The 19,961-nt window shown below is 42.4% G+C and overlaps 1 protein-coding gene across 3 annotated transcripts in view; it reads left to right on the top strand.

The window, feature by feature from the left end:
• CTNNA2 (catenin alpha 2) overlaps positions 1–19,961 on the top strand; it is a 520,748-nt gene that overhangs the window by 98,554 nt on the left and 402,233 nt on the right. For all 3 annotated transcript variants that reach the window (XM_087962697.1, XM_087962698.1, XM_087962699.1), the window contains exon 3: positions 15,338–15,533. In XM_087962697.1, coding sequence (XP_087818823.1) covers positions 15,338–15,533 — 196 coding nt within the window. The remainder of the gene's footprint in view (positions 1–15,337; positions 15,534–19,961) is intronic.

The raw sequence follows: 19,961 nt of genomic DNA on the forward strand, positions 1-19,961 counted from the left end.
GCAAAACAAAATAAAAAGCAGACCACTTTTTCATAGAAAGATCCATGAAGGATCTTAGGGATATGTACAAGTGAACCTTTTAATACAAACATATTTTTTGTTACCCATGAGAGTCACAGCACTGATGAAAAATCATTATCTCTCTATCAGAAAGCGGAGGTTATTTTTTCCTTCTTTCTTTCCAGGATGAGGAACTGCACATGATGTTTTTCTTTTCTTTTCACATTTTCCTTTTAAATATACAGAAACGGTGTTGAAGTTTTCTTTTATTTTTAGCAGAAAATATGAAAATCATGTATTCTTTTATAGAGGTTTGGAGAGATCCTGCTAGATGCTGAATACGTCCTTGTTCTCACACATTGTGTTCAGTTAATTGGAAGGAGATGCAGGCAGAATTAGAACAAAAGTTGAGCCCAGGAGTTCAATTTTGCAGAATAGAAGAGGCAAGAACGTTGTAAATTGAAAGAATTTGATCTCTTTTCCTACACAAACTTTATCCTTGCCCTTAAGCCACAGAAACGTACAAATGCTTGATGTTTGAATGTTATTATAAATAACGATTTCAAGAGACTTATTCAAGGAAGAACACAGTGAATCACCATCATGCCTCCCCCTCAGTTTACCCTTCTTTAAGCCAAGCATACTCAGTTCTCTGAAGTCTTCTTTGTCACTCTTAGATTCCAAAACCATCTTTGTTGCTCTTCTCTTATTATAGTGTGATGACCAGAACTGGTACATGGTCTTTCAGGTGCGTTGTGACTACTACAGAATAAAGCAGAGCTATCCATTCTAATGACCTCAACGTTATATTACGGTTGATCCAGCCCAGGGATGCGTTGGCATTTTGGGTAGCTGCAGCACGTTATTTGCTTATTCTTAACCTGTGGTCCAGGAGGACAGTCAAATTGTGGCAAGTCCAACTGCTAACCAAGGTGTGCTTTTCTTTCAGCCATACATCTAATTTTGCTATCTAAGTGTAGAACCCTACATTAAAAGAGAATATTTGAACTGTGGGGTCCTTGGTGCTCTCTGAGCTTGGTTGTTTTATTGCAGAAGTTTCATTACCAAACGTGGTAACACCATAAATGCTAGAAGGGAATGGGGTTTGAGCTCTGTTTATAGGCTATTATATATTCAATACCCCAATCAATGAACTACAAACTTAGACAAACATTATCAAGCAATAAAGCACAGTTTCTAACCAAGGAACCATCAAGAACTCTCTCTCAGCACTGCTGACAGGGCAGGCCACTTGCATATCAACAGAGAACAAATCTCACTCTCTTCTAGCACTGACAGTGTTACCCAGTTGGGTAATGAAACATCTGCAAGAAAGCAGCCATGCTCAGAGAGCAACAAGGACCCCAATGAGCCCTACGTTTCTTGCCACTGAATTGCATTTTGTTAGAAAAAGTTCAAGTCTACCACGATCCGTTTCAGCCTTGAGCTGTTTTTTGGAGTGTTGGCAATTCTCTCCAACTTGGTGCCATCTGCAAATCCATTGAGCATCTTTCTAGCTCCCCAATTTAGCCATGTACACATAAACAAGACACAGCTGCCTGCAAAGGATTTTAGCACACCTGGCCCAATTGCGTGTTCCAGTGAATCCCTAAGTGGACAGAAATTGACATCATCTCCATATGCCAACACATTATGGCATTTTTCTGCAAACATACACTTGCTCACTTACTATTTATGTGCAGCTGTTTGTATGTCAATAGTAAAAAAAAAAAAAATTTAGCAGGATGATGACTTCTGATTCAGCTGGGCATAGAGGCAATGCACATTACTTTTTCGTGCTAACAGGAAGGTCAGGAAAGCTTCCACTCAGCCCATGCACAGAACCTTCTTTTGGCTTCTGGAATTGTTGGACGAGATCTCAGAACAACGCAGAGTGAAGCAACACAATCGTTTTGTTTTCCTATTGGAAACAGGGTGCCTATGGCCTTGCCAAGCATCTTGGAAGGATTGATTTGTTTTTCAATATTTGCAGAAGAGAAACAGAGCTGTACAATAGCTCTATTGTGTTTCATTTTTTTAAAAAAAGAAATATTAATAAATACTATAGCATTCTCGAAGTAAGCCTCATCTGAAATATTTGAACCTAAAGGCTTAGAATTTATGGTGGCCTTTAAGTTGTAGATATTGATTACAGTTGGTCCTCGACTTGCAACCATTTGTTTAGTGAGCACTCGAAGTTACAACGGCATTGAAAAAAGTGACTAAGGACCTTTGTATTTATGTTCTGCTGCGGCATCCCCACAATTGCATGATCAAAATTTGGACCCTTGGCAATTGGCATGTATTTATGACGGTTGCAGAGTCCCGTGACCATATGATCATCTAGTGGTGTAATGGTTAGAATGTAGTATTGCAGGCTAACTCTGCCCACTGTCAAGAGTTCGATCCTGACTGACTAAAGGTTGACTCAGCCTTCCGTCCTTCCGAGATAGGTAAAATGAGGACCCATATTGTTGGGGGGGCAAGAGGCTGACTCTGTAAACTGCTTAGAGAGGGCTGTAAAAGCACTGTGAAGCGGCATAGAAGTGCTACTGCTATTCCTTCCTTCCTTCCTTCCTTCCTTCCTTCCTTCCTTCCTTCCTTCCTTCCTTCCTTCCTTCCTTCCTTCCTTCCTTCCTTCCTTTCTCAATTCCCTTTCTCATTCTCCTTCCTTGTTAGGCAGTGGTTAGAATGTAATATTGCAGGCTAATTCTGCCAGCAGTTCAATCCTGACCATGTCAAGGTTGACTCAGCCTTCCGTCCTTCCGAGATAGGTAAAATGAGGACCCATATTGTTGGGGGCAAGAGGCTGACTGTGTAAACTGCTTAGAGAGGGCTGTAAAAGCACTGTGAAGTGGCATAGAAGTGCTACTGCTATTCCTTCCTTCCTTCCTTCCTTCCTTCCTTCCTTCCTTCCTTCCTTCCTTCCTTCCTTCCTTCCTTCCTTCCTTCCTTCCTTCCTTCCTTCCTTCCTTCCTTTCTCAATTCCCTTTCTCATTCTCCTTCCTTGTGAGGCAGTGGTTAGAATGTAATATTGCAGGCTAATTCTGCCAGCAGTTCAATCCTGACCATGTCAAGGTTGACTCAGCCTTCCGTCCTTCCGAGAAGGTAAAATGTGGGTCCAGATTGTTGGGGGGCAAGAGGCTGACTCTGTAAACTGCTTAGAGAGGGCTGTAAAAGCACTGTGAAGCGGCATAGAAGTGCTACTGCTATTCTTTCCTTTCCTTCCTTCCTTCCTTCCTTCCTTCCTTCCTTCCTTCCTTCCTTCCTTCCTTCCTTCCTTCCTTCCTTCCTTCCTTCCTTCCTTCTAAAAGTTGACTCAGCCTTCCGTCCTTCCGAGGTGGGTAAAACAAGGACCCAGATTGTTGGGAGGCAAGAGGCTGACTCTGTAAACTGCTTAGAGAGGGCTGGGAAGCACTTATAAAGCGGCATATAAGTCTCAGGGCTATTGCTATCTTTTGCAACCTTCTGACAAGCAAAGTCAGTGGGGATTCACTTAATAACCGGGTTACTAATTTAATAACTGCAGAGATTCACTGAATGACTGTGGAGGCTAGAAAGATCATGAATTTTGTCCCACTATACGACTTTTGTTGCCACATTTGTTAAGTGCATCGCTTTGGTTCTTAAATTACTAACCTGGTTGATCATTGAATCGGGTTTCCCTATTGACTTTGCTTGTCAGAAGATCAGAAAGGGCAATCACATGACTCTGGAACATGGAAACCGCCATAAGTGTGAGTCAGTTGCCAAGCATCCAAAGGTAAATCACGTGACCATGAGCATTCCACAACGGTCATAAGTTCTGTCGTAACTTCGAATTGCCACTAAATGAACTGTTGCAAGTCAAGGACTATCTGTAAACAGATTTATTGTAAATAATAATATTTATAAATCAAATTTGTACCTGCCATAATTTACAAGAACCCTCGTTAATACCCAACTTAGTGTCATGATGGGCTGTTTCTGATTCAGTCTCGGGGCCTGGGGGATTAAAGAAAGCTGCCTCCTGGCCCCCTTCCTTGTTTCATATCGTTAACCCAGATTTTCGTGTCACCCGCCCCCTCTAGGGATAAATAGTTCTGTCCCTAATGTCTGTGTCTATCCTCCATCATCCAGGTTGTGGTTGTCCCAAAGGTACTTTTTCCAAAAGCAGTTGGACTTTCTTGTTTTTTTTCCCTTGAAAATGTTTCACTTCTCATCCAAGAAGTGAAACATTTTCAAGGGGGAAAAAACCCCAAGAAAGTCCAGTTGCCTTTTGGAAAAAACAGCTTTGGGACATCTTGCCCCTAATCTTGTAGACAAATAATGACTTCACATTTTAGTCTATATAGATAGAATAGAGTAGACTAGAGTAGAGTAGCATAGAATAGAATAGCATAAAGTAGAATAGCATAGAGTAGAATAGTATAGAGTAGAATAGAATAGAATATTAACAGAATAGAATAGAATAATATATATTAATACACACACACACACACACACACACACACACACACAGATTCATCTGTCTAGTGTAATGCTAAGGACAATATCTGTGTGGTTTCTAGAAATTGAAAATGATGATACAATCAATCATGAAGTCCCCATCTTTTGTAAAATCAATCAGAAAAAGAAGTTATCCAGGTCACTTACTTGGTTTATCATTTGTATTTCATTAGCTCCATTTTTGCAGAGCCATCTTCATTTGCAGTACCTCATCCGCAAGTCCAAGAATCTTATATTGTTTTGATTAACATATTAATTAAGTATGGATTGGATGCGATGCCAGCTGGATGAATCCTTCGGGTTCTTCAGTGTTGTATTTAACAAACACTTATTAACATTTTTTTCACTTAGTACCCCTACTGATACCATATCATTGTACTCAAACATTTTCATTAAACAGTTGGACGAAGGGGTAGAGGAAGTGCTTATCCAAATTACAGAAAATACAGCATAGGATGAGCTTGCTATTATCCTAGGAGAAATTCAACTTGAAAGGTTAAAGAGTGGACCAACTGAATAAAATGAACACAATGACATTTTATTGAGACAAGGTGTATCTCATTTTAAAAAATATATCATCTAGCTCTCCAAATGAAATTCTGTAATTGGAATAAGGGGTAAAAGGTTTCTTTGGACACTGCGTTTGAGGAATGATTCAATGCAACAGAGACGGGTGGAAAGAACAAAGAGAGATGATCAGGAGTGGCAAGCAGGTGTTAGAAGAACACAAAGGAAATTGGGTCTGCTTAGCTTTGGAAAAGATGACCCAGCTTGGATATAATTGCATTTTTCAAGTACCGGAAGGATTGTCAAATAAAGGAGAGCCTGCTGTCCATTCCAGAATGTAAGACACGGTCTTAAGTTTCATGAAAGTCAATTTTGATGGAAAGTTAAGTAAAACTTCCAAACAATAAGAACAGTTGGGCAGAGGAACCAATTATTGGTGAAGTTCCCTTCACTGGATGCATTCAAGGAGAGAATTGTAGGATTGAAGAACTGTATGCTGGAAATAATTTAATTTGGATTTCCCCTGTGAGCAGATTAGACTGGACAAATGGCTTTTCCCAACTTCTATAATACACACCTCCACCTCCACATGCATTACCCTCTCCCCACTTAATAGTATAACTGTATTTTCCAGGTCAATTATTGTAACTATTCTCTCTGGGAATATCCGAGAAGGAACGGTTTGTTGACCTATATCTGGAATAGTTCCCTTTAATTCTACCGTTTTAATATTAAAATTCTGTTCATTCACCCTTTGCACTCTCTGTGCCTACGTTGCTTCAGGCTGTATACAACAATAGGAATGGGCATACATTTCAGGTGTTAGTGTACAGAATACCTAATTGTGCAGGGAATCCCAAGAAGGAACAGAATGGAATGGAATATAGAAGAGAAATAGAATAGAATAGTATCGACACTTTAAATGAATACTAATCAACACACATTAAAATGAAATTTCATTGCATTCATCTCTCAAAAGATAACCATTATGCATATGTGGGGCTGGAATTCACCATCTCCTCCTTAAGCACCACACCAATCTAAGTCTAATGTTAAAGACAGGGTTAGGGTTAGGGTTTGAGTTAAACACGGCTTGCATTGACTTAAGATTCCCCCTCCACAGAACTCATTTGAATCGATGGATTAGGACAAATATCCGTACAGTTGTACAGTGTAACATTTTCAAATGACTTGATGGTTTTTAAAAGGCAGTTCAAGTTACTTGATTGTTTTTTTTCATGGTGCAGTTATTGATCATTATATGAAGAATAGTCATTATATGAAGAATACCCTAAGTTTGATCTGAATCATAGCAAACAGTATAATTACTATAATTTTTAAGAAACTCCATTGCAACTTTAGTAATTGGCCATTCGATATTTTTATGAGTGATATTTTCCCTAGCATGCAGCTGTTTGAACCTTGAACTGAGTTTTTTTGGTTTTATTTATTTTTTGTTCTCAGGGTAGCGAGTTTGATTTGTGTGAAATGTTCAGAGGTTGCTATTTGGCATCACACATAAAGTCCATCGTGTACAATAGGAAACTGTGGTATCTGCCCATTTAGATGATTGTACCCCGTTATAGTGAGGTTATATATTTAGCACTGTTACTATCCTTGATTTTTTTTTCTTTTTTCTTTTGCTTTATTTGTGTCTCAGGTGGTCACTGAGAATAGCATTTTAGTGATATGCCAAATTGTAAGGAAAATTGCTGTAATTGTATTGGGAGCATTTCAAAAGAAGCAAGAGTTTTAGAGTGATTCCATGGGCTACATTGAGGAATAACAACTTAATGAGAGGATACTATTTCAGATGAAAGAACTCATCTTTTTTCAGAAAAAAATATCGCTAAATCTCTTTGCTGAATATGTCTGATCGGCAAAACTTTTCTAAGTGCCTAATGCAATAAAAAATATTATCGGAATACAATGCAAAGGAAGACCAGCATCTTCAGTGTTAAATAACTAAAAATGTCTATCGTGATGCATAATGAAGGCCTCACTCCTTTTTTATGGGTGTCTATAGTGCTTCATCTGCCATCTTGCCCTTTTTTGATACCCCCAGTTATTCAGCCATTCAGTCTGTATGACCAGTCTTATACAGGTAGTCCTTGACATATGACCACAATTACAGATTAACAGAGTTGGAAGGGACCTTGTAGGTCATCTAGTCCAACCCCACGCCCAAGCAGGAGGCCCTACACCATTTCTGACCGAGGGCAGTCCAGTCTGTTCTTGAAAGTCTCAAGTGATGGTGCTCCCACAACTTCCGAGGGCAACTTCTGTTCCATTGGTTGATTGTTCTCACTGTCAGAAAGTTTCTCCTTATTTCCAGGTTAAATCTCTCCTTGATCAGTTTCCATCCTTTATTCCTTTATGGTGGTTTGACATTGAAATGAGACACAGGGAACTGTCTCTGAGAAAAATGCCAACCCTGAGAGAACTCAGGTAGCAGTATTTATTGAGAAAAAACACAAGCAAAATACAGTATGCATATTCAGAAAACAATGACCTCAACAGGAGATTACTTCACCAGCATGAGAACACACAATCTTGGAAAGTCCCAGATGTTACCTTGCTAGGATGAGATCATACAGCCACGGAAAGTCTCATGGGAAAGTTTGGAAAGTCCCATGAGAAAGCACAACTGTGTACCTTGTACCTTGAACTTTCACCCATTTTCCTATTCCTTCTAAACTGGCAGAATCAAAACAGAATGAGGCACTCTGAGCAAAGATACTCCTACCCCCACCAAGAATGCCCACATCTTCCTAGACTTACTGCTAGTTATACAAAGGCCTTACAGAAAATGATAAAATGATTAATAAAATATATTACCACATTCCCTCCTTTTTTATTTATTCAAAGATAGGGGTGTTTTAGTGGCATAGTACACAGTTCCTCATGACCTGATCCCACACGCCGGAAGACTGAGGTACACATTTGTAATAGATTAGGAATACATTGAATAAAACAACATAATAAGATACATATAGCAATAATAATAACAACCCCTTGCAATAAGGAGCGAAACCATGATCCATCAGGAAGCCAGGACCACAGACTGTCCCAGAATGATGCATTAAACCCATCGGCTCCAGATTGATGCTGAGCAATACGATCTTCCATGTCCTGAACAGTTTTTGTAATGTTTGGCTCATAATTATGTATAAAAACACAACAATGTGAATGAATTAAAGCACAAACTCCTCCTTGAGCAGCTAACATAATATCTAAAGCATATCGATTTTGCAAAGTAACTGTACGAATTTCAGACATTTCTACATTAATCATCTTAATATTCTTTATAGTATCATTAAACATAGCAACAGTAAAATTATTTAAAATATGAATATCCCTATAGTTCATAGCAATTCCCAAAGGCGGGATGAGACCTCGAGAAATTTGTGTCCATAGATTACCTCCCATGGTTAGGATCTGGAATTGCTCTGTTGTAGCACAAGACAACTGTTTTCTCCAGGTTGCATTCTTTATTAAATCTTTTTCCTCAAAAGGCACTCCATGCAATGTTAGTCCTTCTCCCACTCTCCCAGGAAGGTGCATACACAACCAACAATTGGTGATGTTCAAGTTTTTGGCAGTTGTGCGCAAATCTTTAATGTAATTATTATCTGTCCACAAATCATCGCCCAAATCTCCGGCACGCTGAACATGCTGTCGCTGCTCTCTCCGCACCCGAGCAGCCCAGGACAGATTAGGCAGAATCAGCAGGATCAGGAACCACAGATGCACCATCCTGCTCCTCCGAAACTTCCTTCACAGGTGCCTGCGAATGATCAGGTCGAACACACCGACCAGGAACCCAACAAATTTGACCAAGATGTTCAACTGCTGCATAACCACGTCCCCACGTTATCAGCTCAGCAGGAACCCATGCTGGATCTGGAAGAAACCGCACCAACACCCGAGGTCTCACCGCATCTGTAGAAGGAGAAGAAAAATGCCTGCTGGCCGCGCCGCAGGGGGTTACCAGACAAATTTAAAAAATTTAAAGTATATAAAGCTAGATTTAATTGATCTTGAATCGCCGGAAGCCCCAGGAGCTTCCCTCCTTTTTTATTTAATTTAGTCAACATGGTCTTGAGCGTGGCATTTGAGCAACAAAACACACATTCACACACTGCTCCAAACATCCTTGTAACAGCAAAAGCAATCTTAAAATATCAGGTGATATTCCAGGAGACAAATAAGAACCTGCTACAAAGGGTAACAAATTATACACATACAATGAATCCACTATTAAATTAAAATCCTGATTGTGAAAATTTTGAAAAGCCAAAACTACAGCAGCAAGTTCTGCCTGCTGGGCAGACTTCTGCTCTGAAGTCACTTTTGTATGCCAAATCCCAGATTTATCTTTCCAAACACAAGCACCAAAAACTTTCCCTCCATCAGTAAAAATTGTAGGAGCATCTGATATGCCCAATGGTATCCTTTCTTACATTTTGGGCACACTGATTTAGGACGAACACCCTGTCCCATTGATCTCTTATTTTGCTGACTTTGACCTCCTCCAGGAGCCCAACATTGCGCTTTAAAATGTCCAGGCTTCCCACAATTGAAACAATTCCCTTTTGAGCATGTCCTGTTTGTAAAGCCAGAGCTAAAGTTTCCATGTTAAAAGACTGACTCCCAACCTTCCTACATGCATTAATCAAATCTGCAATTTCTCTCTCTCCACTTGCTACCAGTGGATTTAAAATCTTTTGCAATCTGTGTTAGCTTGTTCTACTGCTAACTTAAAAAGCAACTCTTTCTGGGCGAATTGATTATCAATTTGTCTTTCTATAGCCAATTTCAGTCTGCTAATGAAATTTTCATAGGGTTCATTGTTCCCTTGTTTGATGTTAGTAAAGGTCTTCTCACCACCTTCGCCGTCAGGGAGAGACCCTATGGCTTGAAAAATTATTTGTGGGAGAAGAATGAACCCTTCCTCAGGCATACCATCTCTCTGTTGTTCCACTGTTGTAAAATTACCAGCTCCGTAAAGCTGATCTGGGGTAACATTTGCTGTTCCCCTCTGGACTGCCAGCTGTCTCCATTTCTGATCTAACACCAAATATTGAGCTGGAGTTAAAATCATATTCAACAGAGCTTTCCAGTCAGCCGGAATCATTTTATTTCCATAACCAACTGCTTCTAACAATGCCTGAGTATATGGTGTTCTAACACCATATTCTTTTGCTGCTTGCTTAACTTCCCTCAAAATTCTGAGCTGTAAAGGCTTCCACTCCCGCTGCGGATTTAATGCAGCATCCATGACAATTTCCACTGGATTAAGTTGAACTTCTACTCCAAACTCCACCAAATCATCTCCTGATAATTCCCCTCTATTCTTTGCTTCTTGAATAGCTGCAGTAACTGCATCCACCTGAACCCTTAAAGGTAAACTCTTATCCTCTGACAAAGTATTGCTAGCGCCGGACAGTCCCCCAGATTTATCTGGAGGTGCCGTCGGCGGCAACAAACGTACCGCATGGTAAAGCGGCAAACCTTCTTCGGGGGTGATAGGAGCGGTTGTTCATAAGTAGCTAACGCATCCATAATCACCCTCCAGGTTAACAAAATTGAAGAAGGGGCACGAGGTTCCTCGTGCAAAAATTTCCCTATCTTTTTCCAGGACTCTACTTTAATACTACCTCCTCTGGATATGACTTAATATTTTTCCAAACATACTGTAGTAAGTCCTCAATTTCTTTCTTTCCTACAGCACAACCCTACTGCCAATTCCAAACCCAAAACTATTCCCAATGATCCCTCTCAATTCCCTGATGTGCTCTTTCTGAGCCTTCGAGAGATCTCCCCCATACTCACGAAAAGAATCTATCTTCGTCCAGCGAAGAAGATGAGGGCCCAGTCGACGTCCGCGACGATGAGTATAGGATGCGGGAAACGTAGCCTTCCAGCTATCACGTCGGGGTCACCATTTATGGTGGTTTGACATTGAAATGAGACACAGGGAACTGTCTCTGAGAAAAATGCCAACCCTGAGAGAACTCAGGTAGCAGTATTTATTGAGAAAAACACAAGCAAAATACAGTATGCATATTCAGAAAACAATGACCTCAACAGGAGATTACTTCACCAGCATGAGAACACACAATCTTGGAAAGTCCCAGATGTTACCTTGCTAGGATGAGATCATACAGCCACGGAAAGTCTCATGGGAAAGTTTGGAAAGTCCCATGAGAAAGCACAACTGTGTACCTTGTACCTTGAACTTTCACCCATTTTCCTATTCCTTCTAAACTGGCAGAATCAAAACAGAATGAGGCACTCTGAGCAAAGATACTCCTACCCCCACCAAGAATGCCCACATCTTCCTAGACTTACTGCTAGTTATACAAAGGCCTTACAGAAAATGATAAAATGATTAATAAAATATATTACCACATTCCTTGTCTGGCCTTCAGGTGCCTTGGAGAATAGTTTGACCTCCTTCCTGTGGCAGCCCCTCAAATATTGGAGCACTGCTCTCCTGTCTCCCCTGGTCCTTCTCTTCACCAGACTAGCCATGCTCCGTTCCTGCAACCGTTCTTCATATGTTTCAGCCTCCAGTCCCCTCATCATCCAGGTTGTTTTTCTCTGCACTCTTTCTAGAGTCTCAACTTCTGTTTTATTGTGTGGTGACCAAAATTTCTGTTGCTAAGTGAGACATTTGTTAAGTGAGTTTTGCCCCATTTGATGACCTTTCTTGACACAGTTGTTAAGTGAATCCCTGCAGTTGCTAAATTAGCAACCCGGTCATTAAGTGAATCTGGGCTTCTTCCCCATTGACTTTCCTCGTCAGGAGGCCATAAAAAGGGCCTCACATGACTGAAGGACACTGCAAATGTTATAACTATGAGTTGGTTGCCAAGCACCTGAATGTGACCACATGACCATGGGGATGCTGCAACGGCCATAAGGGTGGAAAACGGACGCAAGTCACTTTTTTTTAATATGCCATCAGAACCTCAAATGGTCCCTAAATGAACAGTTGTAGGTTGAGGACTACCTGTATAGAGAGTGATTTACTGTGTTAAGTGTGGGATGTATCCTATATGTTGTGGTGCGCCAGCAGCCTGCGGAGCTGGCAGCAAAGTCAGACAGTGGGGAGGGACATTGGCCAGTCCTGGAGTCTGGAGTGGACTCGGACGAAGATCCTGCATCCGATACAGAGATGGAGCCAGGGCCATCTGGGAGTTATGTGCTGACTCCGGAGCCTCTAGGATCTGACAGCAGCGAGGAAGAGGAACAGGGGGAGCCTGTTCCCAGTGTGCACGTGCACACAGCTGCCAGAAGGCAAGAACAGTTAAAACTAAAGGGGCGACTTGGGAGTAAGACTTGGAGTTGATTGGCCCCCTCCCATAAGACATAAAGGAGGAGTAAAGGGACAGGAGCCTTTGCAGGAAGCAACTTTGTTCATACTGGTCGGTTGGAAACCTGAAGCTTTGTGTTGACTTTGGGCTCCATTTGGCCTCGTCTAACTAATTGGCAATTTAGTCATTGGCAGCATTCCAAGGAAGATAAAGGTGGGTGCTTATCAGATTTATCCTGAAGGACTTCTGTGGGACTATTTACAAACTGTTTGGGACTCATTATGGGCTGTGAATGACTATAATTCACAGCTGTTGAAATAAAACAAAAGGTTTTTGGGACTAATGTGTGTTTGTTAATGTCTCAGGAAGCCTTGGTCAGAGCACTATAGAACAGTGTGTCTCAACCGTGGCCGCTTGAAGAGGTGTGGACTTCAATTTCCAGAATTCCAGAGCCAGCATAGTTGGTAGTTGAAGTCCACACCTCTTCAAGCGGCCACGGTTGAGAAACATTGCTATAGAAAACCAAGTTTAGAAACAGATATTAATTGGGTGAAGATGATAGATGGATCTGTATATTCTTAATACGTTGGCGCTACACTGCAGCAGCTCCTCAAACGCCTGGTCAAATTGCTCGGAAAGAACCACTTTTCATGATGTTGAAAATTTTGATGGAGGCCTCACAAAGAGATCTGACCCCCCCCCCCAAAAAAATAATAATAATAATGAACTGGCAGGCTGTCAAATGCTTTATGAAAAGAGAAATGGGGAAAGGCAAAGAGAAGGCGTCGTCTTCGGTGGATTTCTGCCCCTGGAGAAATAAACCAGGGGTTTGAGGAGCTGATTGGCTAAAGAGGAATAATTTTACCTTTAGTGTCCGAGGACTATTGAAGAGGGGTGAGATTTTTGAAAAAGAAATTTCGAATAGGAGCCAGCAGCAGCAGCAGCACAGCCCTGGAAAAGGTTTACCAAATGCAGTGGTATTCAACCTCTGGAGATGTGGAAGGGAAATCACTTCAGTCCAGATGACGTCTCCCTTTCCCTTGCGCACACAAGAAGCCACCATGCTTCTTTTTACGCCTGACTGACGATGTAGCACAGGCGATCCAACGCAAACCCTTGAGCCTCCCTCGATCCTTTCTCCCTGCCCAGGGAATGAGAAAGGCAGCTGGTGGGAGGTCACATTGACTGTCTTTCTTATCCCTTCCCATCAGTGGTGGGATTCAACAGTTTTTACTACCGGCTCTGTGGGCGTGGCTTGGTGGGCGTGATGTGGCTTGGTGCAAAATCCCCCTTCCCTCCCCACCCCACTAACCTGCTTTCCAGGTCCGCTCTCCTGTGCAGGGCAACCAAAGGAGACCCAGCTGATCAGCTGGGACTCGATGGGAGGCAGAGAAGAGATGGGGGGTTGGTGGGGCCAGTCGGAGGTGGGTATTCTGAACTACTCAAAGTTTCCGCTACTAGTTCCGCTCCAGAATGGGTCAGAACTGGCTGAATTCCACCTCTGCTTCCCATCCATAAGTTGGATCTGAAAGTGGACTGATGGCATGGTTGAGAATGTATGAGCTGCCTATATAATTAGCGGCTCGGGTTGTTTTATAATATAACAGCAAACATACAGTCACACACTATGAAACATTATTAAAATAACAAACCGTTCAGCTTGAAAAAAAATATTCTTTATAATTTATATAGCCCCAAGCTTTCTGGCGCTGTGGACCAATGGCAGAAGGGGTTGGGGGAGGGAGAGGGGATAGTTTTGTGCATGCGCACGCAGCTTGCAGAGATGTAGGTTCATGCATACCTGCGCTCTCCCTCCGTTTCCAACAGGTCATGGCCAGGCACTGGGCCTCGGCTTGGGGATTTGGGGACCCTTGCCTTAAACAATGAAAACAACAATGAAAAGCTTTAAATGATAATTAGAAGGAGGCTTCAGTGGTTAAAGTAATTAAGTGGTTAAGATGCTGGAAAGCTGGAAAGCCGGCAGCCCAGGTTTGAGACCCAAGCGCCCCGTGACGGGGTGAGTTCCCGTCCTCACCTTAGCTCTTGTCAAGCTAACAATTCGAAAGCAGGCAAATGCAAGTAGATAAACAGGCACCACTTTGGTGGGAAGGTAACAGCATTCTGTGATCTCATGCCGGCCACATGACCGGGAAAATGTCTTCAGTCAGCCTTGGCCTTGAAATGGAGATGAGCATCGTCCCCTGTAGCCAGCAACAACTGCAGGGACTCCTTTGCCTTCCACCTTTGTTTCAACCTCCTCCTGTACTAACCTGATTCCCAGGCACAAGGAACCAGAACGACACAATGAGATGATTGGAATGGCTTCTTTACTGCTGTCAACCTATTCGCTTGGGAAGAGCCCGATAAAGGTCTCAGGGGTTTTAAGGGAGGTCAAGTCTGCCTGGCTTCCTACCGTTCTCCGGATTTATGATTTATGTTGATGGCTTTTATTTAGTATCTTATGACTATCATTGAGTGCTCTCTTGTGATAATTGTATTTTATGATTATGAACATGATTGATCACTTGTTGCTTGTATGTACATTGAGAACTTATGTACCGGAGACAAATTCCTTGTGTGTCCGTCCAATCATAATTGGACAATAAAGAGTTACTTCTCTCTCTCTCTCTCTCTCTCTCTCTCTCTCTCTCTCTCTCTCTCTCTCTCTTTCACGTTCACTTTCACTTTCACTTTCACTTTCTCTCTTTCACTTTCTTTCTCTTCTCCCTTCCCCTCCCTCCCTCCATCCATCATCCACCTACCTACCTACCTACCTACCTACCTACCTACCTACGCACCTATCATCTGTCTGTCTCTCTGTCTCTTCATTATTCCCCCTATTCAAGCTGGAGATTCTACCCTAATGACCATGTCAAGTTCTGCTGGTGTCCTACTTCAAATTAACTTTACAAAACTTCAGCATCCAATGAAAAAGAAACAGACTTCTCACAAATACCGAAATGGGTCTCTTAGGACAATCGATATACTCAGAACTGGCTTTCTTGGTTTCTCCTTCCCAGGTGACGACCCTCGTAAACACCAGCAACAAAGGGCCTTCGGGGAAAAAGAAAGGCCGGTCCAAGAAGGCCCACGTCTTAGCCGCGTCGGTTGAACAGGCCACCCAGAACTTCTTGGAGAAAGGAGAACAGATTGCGAAGGAAAGCCAAGACCTGAAGGACGAGTTGGTGGCTGCCGTGGAGGATGTGCGCAAGCAAGGTGCGTACCTGGCCAGGGGCAGGAATCTGATCAGAGCTATTGGCAGGATGCAGGTGGCCTTTGACTTACGATGACCACCACTGAGTCCAAAGTTTCCGTTGCTAAGCAAGACCATTGTTAAGTGAGTTTTGGCCCATTTTAGGACCTTTCTTGCCACAGTTATTCAGTGAGTCACTGCAGTTGTCAAGTTGTCAGTAACACTGAACCTCTGGCTTCCCCATTGGCTTGGCTTCTCAGAAGGTTGCAAAAGGGGACCCCGGGAAGCACTGCAACTGTCAAAAAAAGACCCCCAACAACATTCCAGTTGCCAAGAGTCTGAATTTTGATCACGTGACCCTGGGGATGCTGCAATAGTCGTTAGCGTGAAAACCGGTCATACGTCACTTTTTTCAGTGCCGTTCCATTGTGATTCATGTTTGCCAGGATTCCTTCTGTGAGTTGTCACTAAATGAACTGTTATAAGTCAAGGACTGCCTGTAATAGCCATAGCCCTTAGACTTATATACTGCTTCACAGTGCTTTGCAATCCTCTCTAAGTGGTTGACAGAGTCAGCCTCTTCTTCCTTCCTTCCTTCCTTCCTTCCTTCCTTCCTTCCTTCCTTCCTTCCTTCCTCCCTCCCTCCCTCCCTCCCTCCCTCCCTTCCCATTTAGACTTATATACCTCTTCACAGTGCTTTGCAGCCCTCTCTAAGCAGTTGACAGAGTCAGCCTCTTCCTTCCTTCCTTCCTTCCTTCCTTCCTTCCTTCCTTCCTTCCTTCCTTCCTTCCTTCCTTCCTTCCTTCCTCCCTCCCTCCCTCCCTCCCTCCCTCCCTCCCTCCCTTCATTCCTGTTTAGACTTATCTACCTCTTCACAGTGCTTTCCAGCCCACTCTAAGTGGTTGACAGACTCAGCCTCTTGCCCCACCAACAATCTGGGCCCTCATTTTACCCACCTCGGAAGGACGGAAGGCTGAATCAACCTTGAGCCGGTCAGGATCGAACTGCTGACAGTGGGCAGAGTCAACCTGTGATACTGCATTCTAACCACTGCACCACCATGGCAATAATAATAATAATAATAATAATAATAACAACAACAACAACAACAACAACAGTAATATATAATACGAACACATCGTACCTTGAATGTTGTCTGCTCGTCTCTTGTGTGGTGATTCAGAATCCGTGGAGCAACCTATGGAGAATTGCTCTGTGCTCCATCTCTTTTTTTGCATGCATTTCCCCAAGGGACCCGTGAGGGAATTCGGGACGCTTTTGCAAACCCATCTGGGGAAGCGAGAGCGGCAGTTCCTGGCCTCACGTGGTTCTTCTCATAGGAACTGATTGCATGAATTATTCCTGTCAAGTCTATTATCACAGTTGTCGGCTGCGGAAGAATAACTTGGGTGCAATGTTTTATAGAGTGTAATTACGCTTTCCAACTTAGGTTTAATTGTAGTCCCAGAAATATATTTCACGGCATCGATTAATTTTTATTTACATATGCTTCGATTTTATTCCCTTGCTCTTCTTGACTGATGTTTTGTGGGCCTTCAGTGACCAAGAGAGCCCCTTTCAAGAGGAGGGAAGAGATCCCATTGACTGGCAGCCGTTACAAGTCTGCCTTATGCCTGGAAACATGATTGTACAGGTCGTCCTTATTTAGTGACTACAATTAGGACTGTCCACTGAAGTGTTAAGCAAAGCTGTCGCTAAGTGAAACTGAAATTTCGCTTTCGGACTGACGTTAGCTTTCCTCTGCTCTACTGACCTGCAGAGGTTGCTAATGTGAAGATGGGTTGGAGGGTTCCTTTCTCAACACCCCAGTCACCGAGAGCAGCGAAGAGTCTTCTGCTGGCATGAAACAAAGTAAAATAAAATAAAAATAGAGCAAATGTTGCCTAATGAGACTGCAGATCCAGGACTCTAGCAGTCCAAAGGGAAAGGGGAGGAAGGCTTCATTCTTGGAAATGTTTTAAAGATCCCCAAATTAGCTTGTCTTGCAATCTAATCCCATACAGAAAACCTTGATTACGGTAAACATAGATCTCATTTTCATGCTGGTAGTCCCTGACTTATGACCATAACTGAGCCCAGAATTTACATTGCTAGGCAGGACAGTTGTTCAGTGAGTTTTGCCCCATGTTATGACCTTTCTTGCTTGCAGTTGTTAAGCGAATTGTTGTAATGACGAGGCAGTCGAGATGTTTGATCATGATCAAATGAATCATGATGAACTTTATTGGAGTCTAGTCTCACATTTATACACATTTTTAGTAATCCTCTAACATTGGTTAACTTTGGTTATTGCTCAACTTTCGTTACTGTTTAGCATAGTAATTAACACAATTAATTATCTCTAGTTAAAGTCTAACATATGTTTACTTCCTCTCTCTAATCCTTCTTTACATTAGTGACTTTGTTTGCCTGAGTTGTAATTACTTGTAAACATTCTTAATCTGAGGTTTGCCATCCAAGATAAGAGCGTTCCTGCAATTACAACTCTACAGCGAATCACTGCAGTTGTTGAGTTAGTAACGTGGTTTGTAAGTTGATCTGGCTTCCTCAGATTGACTTTGCTTGTTGGAAGATCACCAAAGGAGGATCTCGTGACCCCAAGGGGGCACCGCGACCACCATAAACCCAGCGTCAGGTTCCAACAAATCCACCCTCATTCAAATCAAAAGTCTCTAGCCACATCTCAGAGAAAAGTAAATTGATTTATTAGGAGTGGCCATGTCGGCACGTGGCTGGGTGCAGCCGATACTAAAATACATCGTTCATTTCCCCCTTGACCCTGGTCTTCCCCCCACCCCTTGGATGTGTATTTTCCAATGGGACACATCCATAGCCAAGAGCCATCAATCATGCTCTCCAATAACCTTCTTATCCTCTGACAACTTTGGGCTGCCGGGGCGATTATCTGGGCATTTAAGGAATGCCTTGTTTCCTCCCCACTCCCTTATTCTGGCAGCTAAAAAGACAAAAGAGTATTTTTTTAGTTGACACACAGGACGGTTGCCAAGCCTCCAAATTTTGATCATGTGACCATGGGGATGCTGCAAAGGTCGTCAGGGTGAAAAATGGTCATAAGTCACTTTTTGCAGTGCCATTGTAACTTTGAACGGCCATTAAATGTGTAGTTGTGAGTTGAGAACTACCTGTATCAGAACTTTCTTCCAATCCAATGTTAATTTCTGGAAAGCTGCATTAAAAATTATTATTTAAGTCCTCTTCCTTTTCCGTTGAACTGATAACAACTGGGGATAGAGAGCTTGCTAAATTTAATTGTGCAACAGTGGGCTAGTATTGATGTATCTGTAACTAATTTTTTTTTAACTGGCAAAAAAATATTTATAACCAGTTCTTGCAATTTGCTATCTGTTTCAATTGTTATTCAGCTTTGCCAGGATTCATTCTGTGAGTTATTATGTGCTAAATGTCACTCTATGCAAATATTTTGTTGTTAGTCCTCTCAGGTCCCCTCCAAATCCATTAATCACTTTACAGCTCTGAGAAAACAGAGATTGTGAAAGGCCTCATATTCTCTGTTCCTGGGTGATATGAAGCACTTGGGATGAATGAAGAGACACCCAGTAAAATCTTTGAAAATATGTTGCATTTTACCTTTTTGCAGTAATATTTCTAATAACCTTAAGTGGTGAGCAGTAAGCTAGTTACCAAAGGTAGTTGAAATAGAAAGGAAAATTACAGCTCTACATATCTCAGTTTATCCCCTGCTGTCCTAAATTAATATACTCTCTCTTACTGTAATTTGAATGTTAACTAAAATTAATATGGAGGGTAAATTCTGAAGTAGAGCACGCACCAAATGCAGCCAAACCCTGGATTCAGGCTGACCTGAACTGAATTTGCTCTTGAACTGAATCTTCGCCATGAAATTCCTGTGGAGATCTGCAATGGAAGGACAGAGCATTTGAATGACACCGGGTTTCATGATGGCTCCAAAGAGCATCTAGCAGGAGTGTCACTCAATTTCACTGAGGGCTGCATCAGGGCTGTGATTGACCTCAGGAGGCTGGGCGGGTGTCCCCAACTGGGTGGGTGTGGCTAGCTTTACGCATTCCCCAAACTGCTGGCATGTTTCCTCTTTGCATTGGGTAGACCACATTTGCGGGCCGGATCTCGCCTGTGGGCCTTGAGTTTGACACCCCTGGCATGGAGACTCCAAACTGATGACATGTTTGACCCTGCCTTCAGGGTCAGCTCAGTTATCTCTTACATACATTGTGTGGAAGATATTGTTGGAAAGCAGATCACAACTCTCTCTCCAAAGGGGATGCATTCTGTCATGACTCAAGAGGATTGCAATGTCTCACCTTCATGGATCCCGATTAACAAGGTTGTGATGGCATTTCAGTCTCTTCTTCAGGTTTCGCAAGACTTTGTTCAGGCTTGACAAGACCTCCTTTGAATCTGAGCCCAGA

The sequence above is a fragment of the Notechis scutatus genome, chromosome 4 (assembly GCF_049901735.1).
Source record: "Notechis scutatus isolate UNSWTSFEM ecotype Mainland chromosome 4, rNotScu1.2, whole genome shotgun sequence".
In the NCBI taxonomy this organism is placed as follows: Eukaryota; Metazoa; Chordata; class Lepidosauria; order Squamata; family Elapidae; genus Notechis; species Notechis scutatus.